General features: G+C 43.8%; 3 protein-coding genes across 3 annotated transcripts; 1 reads left to right on the top strand and 2 right to left on the bottom strand.

Annotated features, from left to right (window-relative positions):
- Positions 1 to 641: 641 nt before the first annotated feature.
- Positions 642 to 7,208, bottom strand: acsl5 (acyl-CoA synthetase long chain family member 5). Its single transcript, XM_034571072.1, has 21 exons — positions 7,142 to 7,208; positions 6,410 to 6,575; positions 6,186 to 6,297; positions 5,857 to 5,921; positions 5,671 to 5,772; positions 5,493 to 5,592; positions 5,027 to 5,205; positions 4,773 to 4,805; positions 4,639 to 4,690; positions 4,477 to 4,550; positions 4,300 to 4,377; positions 4,078 to 4,212; positions 3,850 to 3,984; positions 3,664 to 3,759; positions 3,223 to 3,295; positions 2,941 to 3,029; positions 2,631 to 2,747; positions 2,077 to 2,220; positions 1,895 to 1,996; positions 1,159 to 1,230; positions 642 to 793 (listed from the first exon to the last, which is right to left on the bottom strand). Exons 2-21 carry the CDS (start codon positions 6,563 to 6,565, stop codon positions 656 to 658), a joined length of 2,052 nt encoding a protein of 683 aa, XP_034426963.1. The 5' UTR covers positions 6,566 to 6,575; positions 7,142 to 7,208; the 3' UTR covers positions 642 to 655.
- A 2,235-nt stretch (positions 7,209 to 9,443) lies between these two features.
- Positions 9,444 to 17,130, top strand: gucy2g (guanylate cyclase 2g). Its single transcript, XM_034571071.1, has 22 exons — positions 9,444 to 9,785; positions 10,503 to 10,851; positions 10,936 to 11,045; positions 11,365 to 11,547; positions 11,664 to 11,808; positions 11,936 to 12,071; positions 12,158 to 12,261; positions 12,373 to 12,539; positions 12,647 to 12,787; positions 13,192 to 13,275; positions 13,444 to 13,548; positions 13,696 to 13,767; positions 14,195 to 14,351; positions 14,434 to 14,589; positions 14,761 to 14,938; positions 15,115 to 15,255; positions 15,385 to 15,577; positions 15,750 to 15,924; positions 16,037 to 16,135; positions 16,616 to 16,707; positions 16,798 to 16,905; positions 16,994 to 17,130. Exons 1-22 carry the CDS (start codon positions 9,444 to 9,446, stop codon positions 17,087 to 17,089), a joined length of 3,333 nt encoding a protein of 1,110 aa, XP_034426962.1. The 3' UTR covers positions 17,090 to 17,130.
- Positions 17,131 to 17,962: 832 nt separating this feature from the next.
- On the bottom strand, positions 17,963 to 20,789 carry tectb (tectorin beta). The gene is made up of 10 exons (XM_034570754.1): positions 20,723 to 20,789; positions 20,435 to 20,625; positions 19,976 to 20,127; positions 19,795 to 19,867; positions 19,552 to 19,655; positions 19,365 to 19,448; positions 19,114 to 19,276; positions 18,900 to 18,978; positions 18,541 to 18,573; positions 17,963 to 18,161 (listed from the first exon to the last, which is right to left on the bottom strand). Exons 1-10 carry the CDS (start codon positions 20,787 to 20,789, stop codon positions 18,100 to 18,102), a joined length of 1,008 nt encoding a protein of 335 aa, XP_034426645.1. The 3' UTR covers positions 17,963 to 18,099.
- Positions 20,790 to 22,113: the final 1,324 nt, after the last annotated feature.

The raw sequence follows: 22,113 nt of genomic DNA, 5'->3' as shown, positions 1-22,113 counted from the left end.
GCACTGATTTCTGTCTCTGATTTAGAACAAATATGATTCTTCTTCTAAAAACGTTCAGCTCAAGTTACAATTCTCACTCATTGAAAATGGTTTTACTTGTCATTGTGTTGTTTGTGTTTATTCTGGAGGACGTACATGTTGAATCACATTGCGTTACACAGAAATGTTATTTAACACAACCTCACACTGGAAATATTGCTGGAACACTTGTCTCAGCTCTATTTACAAGTATTCAGCCTTTTATGACTCACTCCATTTTTATGCTCTTATGGCACTCTAGAGAGTTTTCATACTTTATTGCTGTATATTTATTTTGGAAATAATTATCACTGTATATTTATGAAGTGCTCTCTCAGTATTTGTTAGAGCGGACGTGATGCAGCCAGCAGACGTCTGTCCAGCTCGGCTCCAGACGGCAGCGCTTCAGGGGGAAGATGAGTTTAACAGAACCTCACTGTCTCAGGTGACTCACGCCTCGGCAATGTCTGTGGCAGTGAGAATCCAAAACACAGCAGATCCCTCTTGTTATTTACTCGACATTTAGGAAGGAGGACGGCACAAGAGGTGAATTCAAATCACAGGACTTCAGGAGGGAAAATAAAAAGAAGAGATCGACCAGAGCAGGTTGAGTTGGTGGTTTTGGGTTCATTTGCGTTTATTGGAGGTCGGCGTACAGTTTGTCGAGCTGTGGCTGGAAGAGAAGTTTGAGCTCGTTCCTCTTGGCCTTGAGTGTCGGGGTCAACAGGCCGTTCTCGATGGTGAACTGCTCTGGATGGAGGTAAACGTCTTTCACCTGCGTCGGGGAGGAAGAGGAGGAGGAAGAGGAGGAGAGCAAAGGTCAGACGTTGAAGAGAGAAAGATGCCATTAATATTCCTGTTTACGTCTTACAAGAGCAAAGCCTGATTCTGCATGAAATGTAACTTTCCAAATAGATACACAGATCTAGGACTGGGCCTTCGTGACCATCAGATCATGAGACCTTTATTTCAACTGCTCATTTTGACCACTAGAGGGGGAACTGAGCCAGGTTGAGAGAAGTCTGTAGCACCAGAAAAAAGAAAATCTGCTCAAAAAGTTTAAATGACCTAAAGCTTCAGTTTACCCAACAACAACAACAGTACCTGTTTCATTTTGGGAGTGAGTAAAAAAGCTGTTACCTGCTCAAAGGACTTGAGACCTGCTTCTTTGCCCAGTCTGGTCATGTCTGAAAGAATTGCCTTCTTAATTTCCTGCGAACAGAGAAGTCAGTGTTTAAATCATCCCAATAAATAATTCTCAAGCTTAGGAAATGATACAGGTCCAATTTTTAAATAGTCCACCAGGTTTGCAGACGTTGAGTCCTGAAGGTTTTACTGCAAATATGAAGGATTTCTAATTTCATTGGCTTCTTTTAGTTTTCTACAGATATTCCTGGGTAGAAAAGTCAAACTGAAACTGAACATCATAAGTCAGTTTGTTTTATGATTAATAAACTACAGATACCACGCCTGAGGCTGTACGCCTCCACCAACCAGTGCAGTTTCAGTCGACATCATGATGCATGAGGACACTGACCTTGACCGTTGACCTCCACAATCTAATCAGTTCATCTTGAAGGGAGTTTCTTCAAATTTGGTCCAAACATTCACTTGGAGTCAAAGTGTTGATGTGATGCATTCTCAAGCCCAAAATCATGTATTGTAAGGTCACAGTGGACTTGACCCTCGACCACCAGAATCAAAACAGTTCATCTTTAAGGCCAAGTGAACATTTTTACCATATTTGAAGACATTTTCTTGAGGCGTTCTAGAGACATCATGTTCTCAAGAGGTGACATGATGTCTCCGACCTCACTGGCATGAAAATGTGATTCTACACACAGGGTGTTACAGTCGGACAAGATGGAAATATTACTGTGCGTTTGCAGAGTTCTTCCACGGAGCCTGTGCAGCCCAGACTTTTGCCCAAACTGGGCAGGACGTCAGGATCAGGGACCACGATGGCGACCAGGCAGGACTTCAGACAGAAAACAAACAGTTTTATTATGGAATAGAGGGACAGAGAGTGTAGCTGAGGACAAAGGTTTGACTGTTTACCTGTAGACTGTCTCCGTGCACAAACACTTGGGCCACAGGTCCACTGCGTCCATACACATTCTCAATCCTCTCCGGTGCGATGTACTCGCCCTGAGCCAGCTTGAAGATGTTCTTCTTACGGTCAATAATCTTCAGAACGCCACTCTGTCATCAAACAGGCAAATTAAGGCCTAATTTTAATTTAAAGTAACAGAATGTAACATTTGTTTGTCTTTTAATTGCGTCATTTCCACTTTACAGTCGGGAAAACGTCATATGACGAAGGAAAAACAGTTACGAGACCCCTAGTGGCTGAAGGTACTTATTTTGCGTCTGTATCATCACATAATTCATTTTCCAGGGCAAAACAAAAAGAAAGGAAATGTTTTATGAAACTTCTCTCATTATTAAAACTACTTGATTCCACTTGGTCACTTTCATCAAGCACTCGACACAAACACCTGAGGTGCATCCGGTCTCCAACTCAGAGTTTGTGTTATTCATCAATCTCCTGACTCATTAACATGTAGTGGTGGTGGTGGTGGTGGTGGTGGGGGGGGCCTGGCTTTTCTTACCGGAAGCCATTTTCCAATGTCTCCAGTGTGGAGCCACCCGTCATCATCCAAGGCCTCGGCAGTTTTCTCTGGATCTTTCAAGTATCCTCTGAACACATTTAAACCTTTGATACAGACCTGGAAATAAAGAAAAGAATAGGAGTGAGGTGAAGCTTTTAAATGTGCAAATAAATATTTTGACTTCATTAAAAACCTATACTTGATGGGCGTGCGTCTGACGTTGGCGTGTTGTCAGTTTGGCAGGTACTAGTCTCTTTGAATGAATCGGTTCATTTGGTTACTGCTCTAATATTACTTTGAGAAAACGTACCTCCCCTTCACCATTCGAGGCAAAATAGTTCATTTCTTCAACATCCACCAACTTCACAATGTTACAGGGCAGCGGGGCCCCGACGTGGCCTGTGGACGAGGGATTCTGGTCACGATACAACACACGGATAACAAAACTAGAATGTGATTTCTTTAAATACGTGAAGCAAAATGAATTATCTGTGTTGAAGCATTTAAGCCATATAAAACAAGTGATTTATAGAAGAAGTCCGGTTCATATTGAATCAAACGGTCGTGGGTTGAACTCAAGTCGCCTCTGTACCTGAGGTGGCGTCACCCGGCATGGTGAAGGTGCAGCCGGCCGTGCATTCTGTCTGACCGTACGCCTCGAAGATCTGAGGGACGAATCAGAGCGGAGAGAGAAGCGTGTGAACTGAATTAATCTTTTTTTGAATATTTAGTTTTGGGGCATTTCAGCTTTATTGACAGGACCGTTGAAGTGTGAGATGAGGAGAGGGAATCGGAGGAAGACAAACAGTTAAAGAGCCGGATCACAACCGAACCTGCGGCCACTGCAGGAGGCATCGAACCTCCGAATGAAGATGTTCTAAGCATTTGAACCGACCAGTAACTTCAACTTCCCAACAGACAAAACAACCACCAGACAGTGGGAACAGAAACCTCCTTGTAAGCAGTAACAGCAGATTACCAGGACTAAAAACACAAACAGAGTGAAGACAGGACGACAGCTCTGTTCCCTCACCTGACAGCCCAGAGCAGCCCGGAGGAAGTTGAGGACAGAGGGAGATATGGGAGCTGCTCCCGTCACCATCACCCGCACACGTCCACCCAGAGACTCCTGCAGTCAAAGTCAAGCACATTCACTTTTCAGGGAATTTGTGCTTTTGTTGTTGCGTATTGTGCGTTTGTGTTGGGACGGAAGCCGAACCTGGACTTTGTGGAAGATTAGCTTGTCCCAGATGCTGTTGTTCCTGATGATGCCCTCCTTGACCTCAGCGAATTTCCGCTCCACCGCAAAGTTCAGGAGCCATTTCTTGAAGGTCGTCGCGGCGCCGCTCTGGACCTGGTTACCAAACAGGGAAATTGCTGCGTTTGAAATAAAATAAAAAAGCACAGAGCACACGAGAGGAACGAGGAGTCTGTGGTTTCCACCAACCTTGTCATAGACACGATTGAGAAGTCGAGGAACTACGGGGAAAATGGTCGGCTGCAGGGTCTTCATGTCGTCCGGCAGCAGTCTGATGTCCCCCTGGAAGAAGCCCACCCTCGCCCCTGCACCGTAAATCACCGTCTGCAAGATCAGAGGAATTAAAAACACAGTGAGGGATGTTCTGACGTCGTGTAGATGCAGAAACCCCTTTCATGACCGAGCTCTTACCTGCACCACTCTCTCAAACATGTGAGCTAAAGGCAGGAACGAGATGCTCACATCCTGCGTGTTTGGAGCTACTGACGACTGTGGGAAACAGAAGCAGAAGATCCAGTTACCACCTCGAGAAACTCACACTCAACGAGACAGGACTCATATCTATCACTCCACTTTCATCACAGGTACCTCGAAGCTTGCAATGACACCTGCAGCATTAGAGACCACGTTCTCGTGGGTCAACATGGCTCCTTTAGGGTTTCCTGAGAACGACATACAGAAATATAAGGTTTAAATGAATACACCAGAAACGTGTAAAGGTTGTTATTTAAGTGATATAACAAAATTCACCTGTGGTGCCACTGGTGAAGCAAACAATACTCAGGTCCTCTGGCTTCGGTGGCTGTGTGGACATGTCAGCAAATTAGGAAATGCAGTTTGTGCAATTAAAAAAACAAATAAACAATACATGAAAATCAACTTACAATTGGATCTTGACGATTACCTTCCCCCAGATCCTGAGGAACAAAAGAAAAACAGTTTGTGCTTCTTCTCCATAGCAACAGTTTCTCATTCTTTAAAATAAACCAGTGTCCTTTTGTGTTCAGCTATGGATTTGTCTCTCTCTCTCTTTATTCAAGAGTCTGGTCTTTCAGTATTTTGTAACCCATTTGTCAAAACTACACCTGGTATCTTATTGGTCGGGGACTGAACGTGAACTGAATGACCCGGGCTTTACCTCCACATCCTTCATGGAAACAATGTCCACCCCACACGTGGTCCCTCTCTTCACCAACTCGGAGTTGAAATCGTCCATGACAACGATGGTCTTGAGAACGGGGCTCAGGCCATTCTCCCGGTTCTGCAGCAGCGTTTCCACTTTGCTTGGATTGTCACAAATCACAGTGGAGATCTCGGCTGAAAGAAGACAAATGTCGAGGTAGTAGTGTTTGTTAAGATTCAGAGTAAAACAAAACAGCATTTTAAAAAAGCAAGACTAGATTTAAATCTTCTAATGAATTGTCCAGATATTGAAAAGCAAAATGAAAGCACAGATTGAAGGGGGTGGGGGGTGTGATGAAGAGGAGAAGAGATAAGCGCACACTTGATAAAAAAATCCCTTCGGGGACCAGCGAGTTACTAGACTCAGATCCAACTCTTGTCATTAGCAGCATTAGCAGCGTGCAGAGAGAAGCTCCAATTACCTCGGTCGATAATGAACACAAGGGCCTCAGGACCCAGGGTGTCGTACAGGGGAACCACTACCATGGAGTACGTGTAACAAGCCAGTTCACCAATAATCCACTGCCAGTGACACACAGCAAAGTTAGGGCATGTCAAAGAAATGATCTCTTCACGTACTAAAATAAAGACTTCACTTACTTCAGGTCTGTTCTGAGCGAAGATGCCGATGAAGGTGTCCGTGTTTGGCTTCAGGCCTCGGTGAAGCAGGCCCGACCCCAGGTGCTCCGCTCGCTCCGTCACCTTCACCCAGGAAAACACACGTCAGCTGAAAGTCATAGCAGCTCATTGTCACCACGTTCTTCTTCCTTCTCTCCGGTGATTTACCTGCTTGTACTTCAGCCACTGGTACGGCCGTCCAGGCTTCCTGCTGCCCAGGCACGGCCCGTTACCTGCAGACGAGACGCAGGGCCCACATCAAACTACACCTTCTGCTTCAGAGGAGTTTAATGTTTTGCACTTGAGCTCTAATTTCTTTATGCAGTTTGTTTTGTGTGAATGTGTCGTCATGATTTCTACAAGAGTTTGTTGTAGATTTAGATGTTTCGATTTATCACGAGCAGCTTCATCTCTGGTTTTCATTTTCAAGAGTCAGAAAGCAAGAGAGTCATTTACCATCTTATATAAAGTTTGTTTCCTCTGTACACAAAACTCACCTGAAACTCTCAGGCCCCTCTGAAACACCTCATACAGGGTCTTGGCGTCGTCGTTGCAGTACGACACCAGGTCGTTGTTCCCTTCGAGCAAAGCCGACTTTCTCGCTCCATCCTGAGGATGTCAGGCAGAAGCACACGCAGAAATATGATAGTTGTATTTAGTTTGATTGATGTTAAATATGAACTATTTGATCACCACACTACAAAGTCCATCAGCTCTTCACCTTGATCCCCAGAGTCTGGTGTTCGAGGTTGGCGGGGGTTCGGAGGGGACTGGGCCGCGAGTGGAGGTAAAACAAGGTGGCAGCTCCCAGGGCGAGCAGGGAGAAGACGGCCGACGTCGGGAGAGGAGAGAACAGCACCTGGAACAGGAAGTCCATGGTGCCAAGTCTGCAGGGAGACGCACAGAAACAGTCAATTAAGATTCACCGACAGATTTCGGTCTTAAAATACATCACGCAACACATTCAGTCCTCTTATGCAACTCGGAGCGGCTTCCATCTCCGGGGTCACGGCTGAGGTCGTCTCCACAATAACTGAGGTCGAAGTCGACGCGGCTTGTGCAACATGGAGCTGATTCTTAATCGCACCAAGATAGAGTCCCACCAATAAATGTGTTAAAACAACAATAGGTCCACACGCGCAGCGACAGAAGCCCCAATGAGGGCAGAGTATTAATATGCATGAGCAACAGGTGATGCTAGTGAGTCTGCACATTGATTTTCTTGATCTCAGACGCATTAGGTCATAATAGTGAAATATAAACTTAAGGAAATACGAATAATACTTTTACGGCAATTAATAGCATTTAAATGACGTTTTAATTAATTCTATAGAGCAGCTGGTGGAACTCTATTCTACCTGCCAAGCTTTCACAGAAATACTTTAATTCTGAAAGATCCCACAGTTTGTAAGAATTGATCCTGACGATACGATCAAAGTGTTCGATTTCCTACCTGCAGTTTGTGGTCAGCTCCCAGTCGACAGGCGGGCGAGAGGTGTTCACAGCAGATCCTCCTCTGCTGCTCTGAGGTGAGACACACAAGGAAAACCCATAAAAACACTGATTAGAGGGAAAGGGACCTTTGAACCTTTGAGCCACCATCACTGCCACTGATAAAAGAAAGAAAGAAAAGCACATCCTGGGTCATGTGTCGTCGTATTGAAAGTGTAATTTGTGCAAATTACCGTTAAGATTTATCTCTGATTTCAGAGCAGATAAAGTTTAGAATGTATCTGAGGCCGAGATGCTGCAGCTGATGAAAGGTCAATGTTCTTATCGGCTGTTAATCAAGTTCAAAGGCTTCACGTTTAAAAAGTGGATGCACGGGGAAATGTCCAAACTCAATTATGTTTCTGCAAAATGTTTGAAGTTTGCACGAGACGAGTTTCAATGACTTGGAAATTCAACTGCTGCAAAAAGCTGTAAATGATTTTGACCATTATTTGGACTTGATCTCTAAATAAATTAAAACACTTCCTAAAACGTGACCTCTGAAGCCGGGTGTTGAACCCTAACCTTTTTAGGAATTCAACTTTTTATTTTAAAGAAAAATGCTGGTAAGTTTTTAATACATACAGGTGATCAAATATGTTTTAAAGTTGCATAGTCTCACTTTAGGATGTGTAAAACCTTCCCGAAGTTAAAGATTAACTTATTTTTTCAAATCTAATTATCCCTTAACAACTTGAGGTGAAGACAACATTTCTCCTCTCTGAGTTTTATAATATTCACACGGACACAAAGCTGAACGTCAACATGTTTTCATGTGTGAATGATTGAAATCAGCAGGACGTGAGGTGAAGGTAAAGGTTCATTAGGAGAAGCTTTGAGACGTGACCTGGTGGGATTAGCTCAGGTGGGGCCAGGCTGAGCACAGATCCCCTGGGACCGGGCAGCTGAAGGCAGCAACACCACTAATGTCGACTGTGCCTCTACCTGTCGCCATTAGCACCTGAGAGTGCTCACAGGTGTGAGGAGCTTCTGCACGGAGCAAGGCCCGGCCTGCCTCCTGTGCTCCTGCAGCCCTGCAGCAGTTAACACCTGCAGGAGATCCTCAGCATGTTCGGACTCTGGGGCTTGTTTTTGCTGTATTGATTGAAGGAGCTTCACCCATTTCCAACCTGAGGGTCGGAGTCAGGTTATCTGATCAGGTGATTAAAAGCTCCAGATGCTCACCTGCATGTCGGCTTTAAAACATTTCCTTAATTAAATGAACCCTCATTCTTTAAATCAGTCGTGTTGCTCTGCCTCCTCCACCTCCTCCTCCTCCTCCTCTGCAGAGGAGATGTTAAAACACTACGATGAACTTTGACCCTGGATTTATGAGCCATAACTGTGGTGATACAGAACCTTTGATATTTACTGATAATACTTGATAACATCTGATCAAGAACAAAATCTGCAAACAAAATTACATATACGTTATGATAAAATAGAAAGATTAAATAGGTGTGTACATGTATATTTTTTAGGACTATAGACACAAGCTAAAGCTTAAATTATTATAAATGATTACATATAAATATAAGTATAAAAAGTTAGCGTATAAACAGTGTGTGCAATAGTCCCAACCCAAAGCTTAATTTATAAATATAATAAAAACAATCAATATTATTAAATTGAAAGTATATATATATAAGTGTATGTATATCTAATTATATATATATAAAAAAGTATATAAAAAGTTAGCATATATAAAGCATGTATATATGCAGGGTATGCATCGCACAGTTTATTTTAACATCTTCACACAGTTTTTTGCTGATCAATGTGATGAGTCATCAAACTACAGATCAGATCGATCATTAACTTTTAGGTAAAATACAGAATTGATGCTGTTACTGAAGATTTGACATCATATTAAACAATCAAATTAAGACGTGAGCTTGAAATCTAAGAAACCGAGATGAACGTTTGTAATTTTCTTGACTAAAGGAATAATTCAAAGATTTTTATTGTTGCAGCTCTAATACAAATTAAATTCTAGTCTTAATGAATGAATAGGATCAATGTTCTGGGGAAGGTCGTCGTTGGGTGTTCTGAGGACATCCTCCTATATTAAAGATGGAGTCCCAGAGGAAGGGAAAGATGAGTTGATGCCTCCAGGAACCTCCCACTCGCCTCCACATATTCACATTATCTCCTCCCTGACCGACTGTCCAGCATCACCAGGGAGGTGGAGGTGTATTTAAACCCTGTAGAATCAAGGGACTCGCAGGATGAGAGGGATGTCAAGGGCGGTTTATTCTTCTGGCATGAGCCACACGTTGGCGCTTCATCTCACTTTGGTGTTAACTGCTGCTGCTGCTGCAGCTGACAACAGCACAAATGGCTCTCACCCTTACAAGCTGATCATTGGCTTCCAGGCTCCCTGGAACATGTCCTTCCCTTTCAGCGCCCAGCGCCTGGGCTCGGCCATACAGATCGCCGTGGAGAAGGTGAACACCAATCCTGCCTTCGTGGGCAACTTCAGCGTGGATTTTGTGTTCACGGACACAGACTGCAATCCCAAACTGTCCCTGGGAGGATTCATCCACCAGGTGTGGAAGGAGAACGTGTCCGCACTGTTCGGTCCAGCTTGTCCAGGAGAGGCCGAGGTACGAGTCACTGCGAGGGGACATGTGTAAATATGGAAAATTACTATTTATGCACTGGACTGTGTCACTTTTTTTAAGAGACTAAACCAGGAAATCAAACAGTTTTCTGTCCTTGGTCTCGTCAGGTTAAACATCCAGTTGAATTTGAGTGGAAAGGCTGTTGGAACTTTCTGCTAAAGCAACACACAAAGGATTTATAGGCTCTAAGTAATGGTTGATGAATCATTAACGAGTGTTTTCTTGATCAGTTAATGAGCAACTTTTAGAAAATGTCATTCTTCTCTTGTCTCTTAGCTCTTTAGTGAGACATCTCCAGGGGACGGTTATCTGGCTGCAGGGATAATGTATAGTTGCATTATTATTTGAAAAATGACAATTCACATTTACTTAGTTTTAAAGAAGATAAATTAGTAAATAATTGGTTTCTTCATATTAAGTCTGTAGCTGCGAATGCAAGAAGTTTATTAATGCACTTTAATCCAGATGTTCTATTAGTGGTCAGCAGAGGATGTTCCACAGCTTAATACAGGATTAATCACGTAAATAATGTAGTAATCAACAATAAATCAATCAATTACAGCTTATAAAGCATTTATAAGTGGAAAGATAGATAGATAGATAGATAGATAGATAGATAGATAGATAGATAGATAGATAGATAGATAGATAGTATTTGAAAAATGATGCTATGTCTCTTTGGAAACTAATGATTTTTAGGTGACTGGTCTCATCGCCTCGGCGTGGAACATCCCGATGTTCGGGTTCGTGGGACAATCGTCCAAAATCGACAACAGCGGCATCTATGACTCCTACATCAAAATCGTGCCCCCTCTGAAAAGAAGCTCGGAGGTGCTGGTGAAGACGTTGGAGTTCTTCGGCTGGAGTCACGTGGCGATGATCGGAGGGGGACTGGAATCGAACACCTGGGACAAAGTGGACGCCTTGTGGAAAACGGTCGAGGATCCGCTGAGAGCCAAATTCAAACTGACGGAAGCCGTCCAGTTCGACACCAGCAACGCTCAGCTGGTTAACAGAAACATCAAGTACATCTCAACAGTGGCCAGAGGTGAGAGGAACAGTGCTGGTATGAGCATCAACCACGTGTGACCAGATGTTAACCTCTGACTTCTGCCGTCCCTCCGTCCTCCAGTGATCGTGGTGCTGTCCAACAGAGAGGACTCCATGACTCTGCTGCTGGAGGCCGAGCGACAGGGGCTCATGAAAGGAGACTACGTCTTCTTCCTGGTGCAGCACTTTGAAGTCAGTGGAGGCGTGGTGAGTAAAGCTTTGACAACACAGTTACACCGGGCTGGGATTCAAAAACGTTTGTAGTCTTTTTGTGGTCATTTTATTATTTCTTTATTCTGGTTTACATTATTTTCTATCAAATTCCATCATTTTAAAGCTCTACATATGTTTTAGACTCTTTTATGGTCCTTTTGTATCTCTTCATGTTACTTTTACATCATTTTCTATATCTTCATATTTATTTTACACAATTTACCATGTCTTGTTAATAATTTCACATATTTACCATCTCTTTATTGGTTTTGCTTGTGTCATATTAATCTTCTTCCAGGATAACTTGTGGAAATATGCCCTGAACAGCTCAATGAACCAACGCTCACGGAGAGCTTTTGACATGGCCTTCATCATCGGCCAGAAATCCTACGAAGGCTACGAGTACTACGACTTCTTTGAGCAGGTGTTCCAAAGACTGAAAGGAAACCCATTCAGGAGCAACCTGACATCTGCAAGAGAGGTAATCACATACAATCACAAAATATATATCGTTAGGATGTACTGCAATACTTTCTCTTTCATTCTACTAGACAGAACAATCACAGAAAGCATAAGTTCATATGTTTGATATTTCAGGTGAGCCCGTACTCGGCCTACCTGCACGACGCAGTGCTTCTCTACGCCATGGGGCTGAAGGAGACCATCAAGGACGGGAAAGACCCTCACGACGGAAGGCAGCTGCTAAAGAGGCTGAAAAATAAAAACAACATTCGGTTTTACGGTTGGTTTTGGGAAGCTGTCCCGTCACCCATCTTTAATCAACTGAAGGATTAATTGCACTAAAAACAACTAAATGGATTTTCACGAAACCCGAAACATAATGTTCCAATAATGGCTTGTGATCTCAGGTGCGTCGGGACTGGTCCACTTTGACGAGGAGGGGGAGAGAAATCTGGACTATTCCATTTATGACCTGCAGTACAGAGGCGACGTCATCAAGTTTGTGCCCGTTCTGAATTTTGACAGTGAAACCAAAACTATTCGGTAACAAACACTTTTCTACCATCAAAATTTTACTTTTAAATGACATATTTTCCAACTCCATTAACAATTTTTTATTTTTATTCCAGGCCAACGTCCCTGTTTGCCTCTGTGGTTTGGCCCAATGGACGAATTCCCTCAGATAAACCAGAGTGTGGCTTCAACAACGAATTCTGTGAATGGCTGAACAACGGTGAACTAACAGAACTGATTCCTTTCAGAACCAAGACGATCCACACACAAGCTAACCCCCCCCCCCCCCCCCCCCCCCCCCCCCCCCCCCCCTCATTATCCACCGACACAGACATCGCCCTGCTCGCCCTGCTGGTGACCTTCCCCGTCATCGGGGTGCTGGGAGTTTTGTGCATCGGGTTCCTCAGTCTGCAGAAGTTCCGGCTCCAGACGAGGCTGGACGACTCCTGCTGGTGGCTCATCGACTACAGCGACATCACCATCATCAGGGAGCTCTCTGTACGGGCACTAGCTCGAGATGTGTCATTGGGTTCAGATCGAAGAAGGAAAAAACGCCTGTTAGTGCGATTGTGTTTATGTTAGGTGTGTGTTTGTGCCTCCTCCAGGGAAATCAGGCTTTATCCCTGACAACCACGGGCAGCCAGAGTGGCAGCGGGGGCACTAAGTCCATCTTCTCCAACAACAGCTACGGCCTGATGGACAAGGCAGGGAGAGAACACATCTTCACCACCATAGGTCTCTACCAGGTAGTAGTCTTTTCAGAGATTAAAGCACAGAAGCACAAAAAAGAAACGACTCTCACTGACGTCAGTAAACATTTTCCTAAGAAGTTTCTGGTCTGGATCTCTAGTTTCAAGTCTTCTTCAGTACAGCACGATGTTCATTTTGTAAATCATGGTCCCATTGAGAATCAAATAGACGATAAAGGTTTCTACCAATTCAATAAAACCAGTTACGTGTCTAATCAATGTATAATGTGGGACGTGTTTTTAGACAAGCACTGAAACGGGTTAATGTAGATATATACAGCTCTAATCTATGGAACCTCCTTTTTCCATTGTTGCAGAATAAGAATGTCGTCATATAGGATCGTCTTTTAAATTACATGTCATCACTGTTTACGCTAATCTTGCTTTCCATTTCCATTCAGGGGAATCAAGTGGCCATCAAGTACATCAAGAACCCTGTGAGCTGTAATTTCCAGAAACCTTCAGTTATCAGAGAGTTCAATGTGGTAAAGTTCCTCAGTTCGTTAAAGACCAAACATCACAAAACACGTTTGCTTCACTTGTTTTTTTCATATTCATAAAACATAAATTAATGATAAAGCTCATTAAAATGAATCTTCAGGTTTAAAAAGATGTTTAGTTTGTGCCTAAGTATGTGAACCTCTTCAAGACAGATGAAAGAGATGAAGCATGAGAACCTGGTGCAGTTCTTCGGTGCGTGCATCGAGCCGCCCAACGTGTGTTTGGTCATGCAGTACTGCAAGAAAGGCAGTTTGAAGGTCAGTGCTGCTTCCTGCACTTGATACTTGGTTGTTTGAATACTTTCGATATGAAAAAAACCCCCCAGACTTTTGCACAACAGATGACAGGAAATTCTTGTTTATTCTTCAATAACCACATTTTCTCTTTGGTTTTGTTTCCTGCAGGATGTTTTGAAGACTTCAGATATTGAGCTGGATGCGATGTTTAAACTCTCCTTTGCTTATGACATTGTAAATGTGAGTCTGTGTACTATGCAGTATATTTAAAGTATTTATATTAGTTAGCTGTTGGACATATAAATAGTTTAATTTACTAGATTAGCAAATCTAAACTGGGCTGTGACAGGTCTTCAGGATTAATGACGTTGTAAAGAAATAATTTCATCCAGGTTATGGTATCTTGACGAGTTCTGAAAATTAAAAGAAGCCCAACTAACAAAGAAATTCTAAAAAATGTTATTTAGATTTTTCATATAAGCTTTTCTTATTCAATTAATACATACATATGAAATGAAGATCAAAATAGTGTTTCAAAGTATTATCAGATAAATAAAGTTCACTTGGTTTAATGACTAAAACAGACAAACCACAGTTTCTCCACAGGTTTTGACCAGTTTCTCTACTTTTAAATGATAAAAATTAAATCTATTAATTTGTGATTCAGGGAATGGAGTTCATTCACAAGAGCAGCCTGAGATTTCATGGCAACCTGCAGCCCAGCACGTGTCTGGTGGACAGTCGGCTGCAGATCAAACTGTCTGGCTTCGGATTGTCGGAGTTTAAAAACAACATCATGCCAGTGGAGACGATCAATTATCAAGGTCAGTGTGCGGAAGCACAGTTTCAAACTAAATATATTCATGATTGTCACAGCATGATTCGAAACCTGACCGTTCTCTGTAGAGATGTACTGGACCGCCCCCGAGCTCCTGAGACAAGTCAGCCTTGTGACCAACGGGACGCCCAAAGCTGACGTCTACAGCTTTTCCATCATCATGTGGGAACTCATGTACAACTCAAAGGCTGGTCCATACCCTGACGTCAACCTGGAGCCCAAGGGTGAGGCAGAAATACTCAGATCAGGTTTAACACTTCCATAAAGCATCCTCGTTTCTTAATGTAATCCTGCTAAATATCAGACAAACGAAGTAAAAACATACACAAGAGGCAAAGACACACGTTAACGACATATATTACTCACTTCAACTGCTGCTTCTTGATTTCCTTCAGAGATTATCACGCAGTTGCGGACGCCTTTCCAAGGGGAGCCGCTGCGACCATGGCTGTCCGACGAGCTGTGTGATGAGAGCATCAACTTACTGCTCCACGCCTGCTGGAGCGAAAACGCTGACCACCGACCTCCATTTGGCTCGATACGGAGACAGCTGAGGGACACCAGCCCGGACAGGTCACTATTCAGATATTAGTGTTTTATTATCCATAATGTGCCTCAGAAGAAATAGTTCTCTACGTCTCTCATTTGGTCGTAATCTGGTTTCTGCTTTAACTTTACTTACAAGAAAATGCCATTGTTAAGTTAAGTGCTCAACAGGGTCGGGGTTATCGTGATTTTCTGTGCTGCAGTCACACAAATATCCTGGATAACATGGTGGATAAGTTGGAGAAATATGCAAATCACTTGGAGGAGGTGGTGGAGGAGAGGACCAATCAGCTGACAGCAGAGAAGGCCCGTGCAGACAAGCTTCTCTCCAGCATGTTGCCAAGGTAACGCCCGATTCAAAGGTTTAAAAAATGTTCAATATGTGTTTTGCTGTGTCGTTAAAATTCCGCCTCCTCCACCAGCTGAGTGAGCTTCACCTCCTTTGACCGGTGCTGTTGTTTCAATGGTCGCAGATACATCGCAGACCAGCTGATGGCCGGGAAGTCGGTGGCGCCGCAGAGCTACGAGATGGTGACCATCTTCTTCTCCGACATCGTGGGCTTCACCTCCATGTGCTCGGTCAGCTCTGCGATGGAGGTGGTCACGTTTCTCAACGACCTCTACAGCCTCTTCGACGACATCATCAAGATGTACGATGTCTACAAAGTGAGTGAAAACACTTTCTCTCTCAACACTCACATAAAACAAGAGTGAACTTTGTTTTGTCTTGTGTGTGAGATCCTTTTTCACGTAGTTTTTCATGAAGTTGTGCTGCTACTTCCAACGGTCACTTTAATCGTCGTCAATAAAGCTTTGTTCGCCTTCGCATCTCTTCTAGGTGGAAACGATAGGCGATGCGTACATGGTGGCCAGCGGGCTGCCCATCAGCAACGGCTACGAGCACGCTGTGGAGATCTGCACGATGGCTCTGCATTTCCTGAGCGCCATCAAGGTCTTCAGGATCCATCACATGCCCACTGAGAGTCTCGCCATTCGCATCGGGATACACTCCGGTAATTAAAGACAGCGGGCAACAGATTGAGCCAGTGTCCGATAGACGATTGATCGATCGATTGATTGATTGATTAGAAAATGCGGAATTCAGCTGTGTTGTGGGTTCTGTAGGTCCAGTGGTTGCAGGAGTGGTCGGCACCACCATGCCTCGCTACTGTCTGTTTGGAGACACGGTGAACATGGCCTCTCGGATGGAGAGTAACAGCCTGCGTGAGTGAACTGAGTGTTTATTCTTATACTGAGTGATCATCGTTAATGTGGGATATCTCTTCTTTTAAATGGACTGTTGGTCCCTCTCAATAAGCATTGGATAGATTACCAATGCGATCATCTACAGACACTCTGACTATGTATCTAGCGCCACCCTGAGGTTGTTATTTTCACTGTTTCGTTACACCTATTGCATGGACTACCATAACATCTGGTGCACATATTCAAGAGCTCAAGAAAAAATATTTTTAATAACTTTGGTACTACGTAACCTTTCCGAAAACAACATGACACTGTTCAACTTGCTGGAGCTGATTCAGACACTTGAAGCTGACGTTCAGGGAATGAAAGAGGAAACTTTCTCCTTATTCACTCTCATTTTGAAGCATATTATTGCTTAAAATTCATTTATCAGCTATTTAAGTTTTAAGCTTTACTCTGTGCTCAGTACTTTAAGAAATGTATGTTTCCCCCCCCCAGCCCTGAAGATTCACATTTCTCAGTGCACTGCAGACATTCTGGTCCAGGTGGGATCGTTTGAGATGGAGGAAAGAGGAGAAATCGAAATGAAGGTGAGTCCCAGTCAGAGTCTGCACATTTAGCTGAGGCTGATACCGCCTGTTGTGTTTGACATGAATTTTACCAGTTTGTGTCCATGACAGGGCAAAGGGTGTCACAAGACCTACTGGCTGCTGAGCAAAAAATACTTCAACCCTCCTCTCTTTGCTCATGGCTCTCCACCAGCTGAGGGTTTCAAACTACACACCGAGGTACAGTGACAGACACACATCAGTCCTTGCACTGCTGTATTCGATGTAAACCTGTGTTTTGACCTGTTTTTTATCTTCTCTGCTGAAGAAACCATGTGTGACCAGGTCCACTGAGAAACGAGCCCACAAGATCCTGAACAAAGCTCACATGACGGACATCGAGATTCCTACCGTGCACATTTGAGGAACGAGCCGATGTTCCGACCACAATTTGGAGACATTTTGCAGGAATGTCCGGAAATGTCAATCCCACAGGTCTCACTTGCAAAAGAGAGTGTTTCCTCGGGAGGGAAAACGTGGAACGAGACTGAAACACTGAGGTCGTGGGAAGCGAACAGAGCCTGGATCACAGCCCTCGTAGCTTCAGACTCGAGACGAAGACGATTTATGATCTCATTTCTTTGGGTAAAGTTACACATCTATCTTTTGAAACCATAGACAATGAATTCATGTTTATTGATGTGAGTCAAACGGATCTAAAAACATTTCACAACTGTGCTCATACCTCCACCAACAGTCACTTCAAATTCAATCAAGCCACATTAAACTGCACTCACACGTAGACGTCAGTCCTCTCAATGTGCCGGATTCTTTTCATCAAGATCCATAAATGATTCCCTCGGAAATTTGTGAAAATGTCAACAAATAAAAACCCCACATCTCACATTGTTAAAGGAAGTGATTTTAAAACATCCCCTTTGTCTGGATCGGCCCCAAAATGTAATGTTTTCTTTTGTTGACCCATGTTCCAGACTCCCACCAATAAATTTCGTGACAATCTGTTCAGTACTTCTTTGCTTAATCCTGCTGACCATCAAAGACACAAAGACACAAATAGACAGAGAAACATGACCTGTTCAGATAAATCCAATTGTTCTACCATCATTTGATCGGTTGTTGTTGTGTTGAACTGCTGACAGGGGGAAACTAAAACAGAAATCACATATGGAACTTGTTTTAATTTTCACTTCATCTTTATTGGAAAGCAGTAAAATCATGTATATGAAATTCAAACGTTAAATCCAAAGTATCAATAAATGTGTTAATTACAAAAAATACCTGTGAGATTATGAGAAAAATCCTTTTGAGAGTGTGGGAGGAATGTGATCATCTGCTCCCTGAGTCCCGGGTATGTTTGGGTTTATGGAAATGAATATTGTACGGATGAGAATTCAGTTTTTAGTACATAATTAGTCAGTTCAGTAAAACACAACAGGAGTTTATCAGGAGCAGCAGCAGGATGAGGAGCGATGAGCCTGTGTGGAGAAGGAGGAAGAAAATAAATACTACAAAAACCTCACGACTGACAGCTGAGACTGACTTGAAATTGGTTTTCGTATCCGGGGGAACTTTGGGATTGTTTCTGGGAAGCGGGAGAAAGTAAAGACAATGTCGTCCATCTGTATGTGGAGTTTATGGATCAGCAGCACTTTTCAAAGTTGTGTGTTTCAGAGAAAAATCTCAAACATAGCAGCGTGGATTTAACAGCGTGAACGATCCATCCCATATGTACAGAAAACATATTGACATGTCGGAATAAAAGAAAAACAATCATAGGGGACTTACACTCTCATTTCATGAACTTAAAGAGTTAATATCCATTTTTATCACAGATGTTTCATCACATTTAATTACCTGGTTTGTGTCCGTTATTGGAAGATCCATAACCTGTCGAGTGATAATAACACTGTTCATCACGGTACACACATTAAAACATTAAAGCATCTTAGCACAGGCAGCTAATTATTTATTTATTTTGCATTTTGCATAAATAAAAAAGTACCCCTTGTTTTTCCAGACTCATATGAGGTCACCGTGACCTTAACCGTGGACCACCAAGATCTAATCAGGTCATCCTTGATACCAACTGAATATTTGTACCATATTGTAGGACATTCCCTCGATGCCTTTTTGAGATATCGTGTTCACAACAATGGGACGGACGGACGGACAACCTGAGAACACAATGTGTCCGGCCACATGTGGGACTGTACCTTTAATGTGAAACTCAGCCGTAAGGATCCCCCCACTCGGATCTGCCTCAGCTGACAGACTTCTCGCAGTGCAGGGGGTCTTCAGGAGATAAACACAGACACATTAGTTCAACCTGCTTTTCTTACGACGACAGGCCAAACGGCTGCTTGCTTCGAAAAGGTTTTGCAGTGCGTTAATGTTTAATATCATAAAGTTTTAAAGTTTTGAATTTACCGGCTGACAGACGAGCCTCTCGGCATCACAAACGTGCACCTCGCAGTGAAGCCAGACGGTGGAAACCTTCTCCAGCCGCTGGAAGCGGAAGGAGTTGAACTTGAACGTGGAGCGGCTGTCTTTGGCGTTCTCGAAAATAGTCACAGTGTTGTCGGAGGAGCAGCTGCAGGGGAAATTATTTCAACTATTACCAAGAGGAAGTGGAATCTTAACTGTCGGTGAAATGGATTTATCTTGTTGTACTGAACTACCTGTTGATGATGAGACTCCACCTCTTCCTGTCTGTCGAGTACGGGCTCGGCGTGGCCCAGCAGTTGTTTATTACAACTTTGAATCTGAGTGTTGGACGATAAACATGGATCAGAAATTCGGGAACATCTGACCTCCAACATAATAAGAATGAAAGGTATGAAAACATAATGAGATTATCTGGAAAACCTGTTGCTGAGTCCTTTTGCCTCAATCCCCATGAAAACTTCGGAGCCGATCTCAGAAGTGTCGATCACATAGGGAGCGTCCTTGGAGTACAGGAACTTTGAATTCTAGAAAGGAAAAAGGGTTTTATCTCATCCATCTGCGCTTGTCTTGACCAAAACGTACCCACACACCAAATATCATCACTTCATTAAACACGTCGGCAAAGGCTTCCACTGGAGGAAGAGCATCTGAGCGGCGACTCACCGTGAACACGTTCATAGACAACTGTGATCTAAAAGTGCCTAAACTCCCGTTGTTGACAAAAACTGTAGCCACTCTGGAAAAAGCAAAGGGTTTAGTAAAAACGCTGCAAGTCATTGGGTTAGAATGCACACGTCGTGCACATGGTGACTGCGGCCGCCTCGCGTCCCGGGCCGGTGCTTACCTCTGGCTGAAGACTGCGTTATTTACCAGGTAGGCGGCTCGGTACATGCAGCTGAAGGTGTAGTTGACGGGCTGGTTCCTGACTGTGAGGGAAGTGTCGTTGGACACGATGGAGTTGTAGAAGACGTACTTTGGGTCTTTGCCGGGCATGTACTGCGGAGGACAGTGGTTCAGATCATCAGAGGGAATATGATAAGTTTTGAATTCAAATATCATTATATGTAACTTTTACTGAGCAGCCAGCGCCCCCTGCAGCCACATATTAATTCTGCTGGACCCCGTGTCAGAGTGAAAACAAAGCGTATCAATGTGTTGAGTGGAGCTCTGACCCAACTGGACAGTGGAGGGCAGGTATCTCAAAACATGACGGCAGCAGATTGTAGATGCCACAGGAGGTTAATAGAGAAATCTACTCTTTCTTTGGGTGGATTGACCCGTAAACGCCCGCTTGCCGTCTCACCTCGGACTGTGTCCCGCAGTACGAGTGGTTTTTAGGCGTTAGGTCCGGGATGATAAAGCGGAAGTAGCCCGGGCTGTGTATCCCAGTGTAACAGACGCCCCCCAGGGATAGCTGCTCAATCTCCCAGCCGTAAGGGCATTCTGGGACATTGGCAATGATGGCGTTGGGGAAACAAGACACCATGACATAGTCTGAAAGGAGACACAGATGTAGAGCTTTACTGTCCTCACTCTAAAAAGGTTTTGCGTGTTTTCCAGCTAACGTATATTTGTACCACCGGGTTATTACCTGCTTTCTGGGGGGGGCAGGTCCACGCGACAGGCAACAGCATTAACAGTGCACCAAGAGAGGCCATGGTGAGACGCTGCAGAGAAAAGAATTAGGAAACATCTAAGGATATAAACCGATAGCTAACTCTGACCCGATGTCGGATAAGGACGTAAATCTGTCATAAATAACTCACCTGTGGCAAAAGCAGGTTTTGTCTGATATCAGAGGATCGTCATGGCTCTTCAGGTCAGCAGCAGCACTAACATCACGACAACTCGACGGGGGATTATATACCGTCACAGGTAAGGGTCGTCGACTCCCCCCCCCACCCCCCCTTCAGTCGACTCCACCTTTCCCCCCCTGGTTTAAGAGCTCTATTGTGGGGCTGTTCACAAAAGCTCTCTGTGCTCCTCAGACATTGACTTTCAAATTAAGCGGCGTCTCACAGGATCAGCACTCAGGCTGCTTAAATCCCCTCTTCTAGATACGAGCATTGAGAAAATCAATGGAGATACAATGGAGACGATACAGTTATGACTTGTAGGTGGACAGTGAATGTATCTCAATAGCAACACCATCTAAGGAGAGTAATACATGACAAAAGTAGTTAATCCACACAAAACCCTGGTTGGAGCCATTATGTCTTTGGCAAACTCTGGGAAATTTACCCAATTTCCACTTTGAGGACGGAGCCTGAGGTCGGCACAGACACAGACCACCCGGCGCGTTCTCTTCGTCAAAGAGGACAAAATGTTCAGGAACACAAAACCATTTATGAGGCTAAATTGTGCAAACAGACGAGTGAGGATACCATCAAAATGTGATGCTATCTCAGATGAAAGCACACACTCGTGTTCTTCAGTGGAGATGATGGCAGCACTCAGTAAAATAAAGTTTCTCACAGTCTGGGGCCAATGTTTAAGGCATTTTTTGGCCTCTGTCACGTAATGACTGAAATTGTTCTTGATGCGCTTTTCAGCCGAGAGCTTGACTTTTAAAATGAGCTCAAGGGGAAAAGAACAACCACATTTAATTGAAATCGGGCAAAGTTAGATAATGCAGCAATGAAGTTGTTTCCATTACTAACACGAAGTTCACAGCATCAAATAGCTCCCGTCTCGGAGATAAAGGTGTAAAACGATAGCGAGGAGGTTGGACACTAAAGTCCTTCACAGGACAATTCCAGTCACCCAGCGAGTGAAGGGACAAACGTCAGGTGATTAGCATCCCAATGGAGCGACAGGGGAATTCGTGAGGGGCAGTCCGAGGAAGATACCAATCTAAGAAGGGGTCAGGGGACCGGTAGCGTTACAGCAGCTGCTGGCTGTAACAATCAGGACCCGCCAGATTCCTCCAGGTTATGTAACGACGGCCTGCAATCTGAGAAACGTGTTCAGGGGGAGATGGAG

Source organism: Hippoglossus hippoglossus, chromosome 19 (assembly GCF_009819705.1).
Source record: "Hippoglossus hippoglossus isolate fHipHip1 chromosome 19, fHipHip1.pri, whole genome shotgun sequence".
NCBI classification, from domain to species: Eukaryota; Metazoa; Chordata; class Actinopteri; order Pleuronectiformes; family Pleuronectidae; genus Hippoglossus; species Hippoglossus hippoglossus.
Note: the sequence above shows the minus strand (reverse complement) of the source record. Positions and strands in the feature narration are given on the sequence as shown.

What these genes read in the sequence shown, in the direction of transcription:
- acsl5 (XM_034571072.1), bottom strand. Translation starts at nt 6,565, where the DNA reads ATGGACTTCCTGTTCCAGGTGCTGTTCTCTCCTCTCCCGACGTCGGCC. An exon ending in TCAATCGTGTCTATGACAAG is followed by an intron (nt 3,985 to 4,077) that starts GTTGGTGGAAAC and finishes TTTGGTAACCAG; the next exon opens with GTCCAGAGCGGCGCCGCGAC. An exon ending in AAGAACTCTGCAAACGCACA is followed by an intron (nt 1,231 to 1,894) that starts GTAATATTTCCA and finishes CTCTGTTCGCAG; the next exon opens with GAAATTAAGAAGGCAATTCT.
- gucy2g (XM_034571071.1), top strand. Translation starts at nt 9,444, where the DNA reads ATGAGCCACACGTTGGCGCTTCATCTCACTTTGGTGTTAACTGCTGCT. An exon ending in CTTGTCCAGGAGAGGCCGAG is followed by an intron (nt 9,786 to 10,502) that starts GTACGAGTCACT and finishes AATGATTTTTAG; the next exon opens with GTGACTGGTCTCATCGCCTC. An exon ending in ACCTGACATCTGCAAGAGAG is followed by an intron (nt 11,548 to 11,663) that starts GTAATCACATAC and finishes TTGATATTTCAG; the next exon opens with GTGAGCCCGTACTCGGCCTA.
- tectb (XM_034570754.1), bottom strand. Translation starts at nt 20,789, where the DNA reads ATGGCCTCTCTTGGTGCACTGTTAATGCTGTTGCCTGTCGCGTGGACC. An exon ending in CTGCCCCCCCCAGAAAGCAG is followed by an intron (nt 20,626 to 20,722) that starts GTAATAACCCGG and finishes GTCTCCTTTCAG; the next exon opens with ACTATGTCATGGTGTCTTGT. An exon ending in ACTGCGGGACACAGTCCGAG is followed by an intron (nt 20,128 to 20,434) that starts GTGAGACGGCAA and finishes TGTCCTCCGCAG; the next exon opens with TACATGCCCGGCAAAGACCC.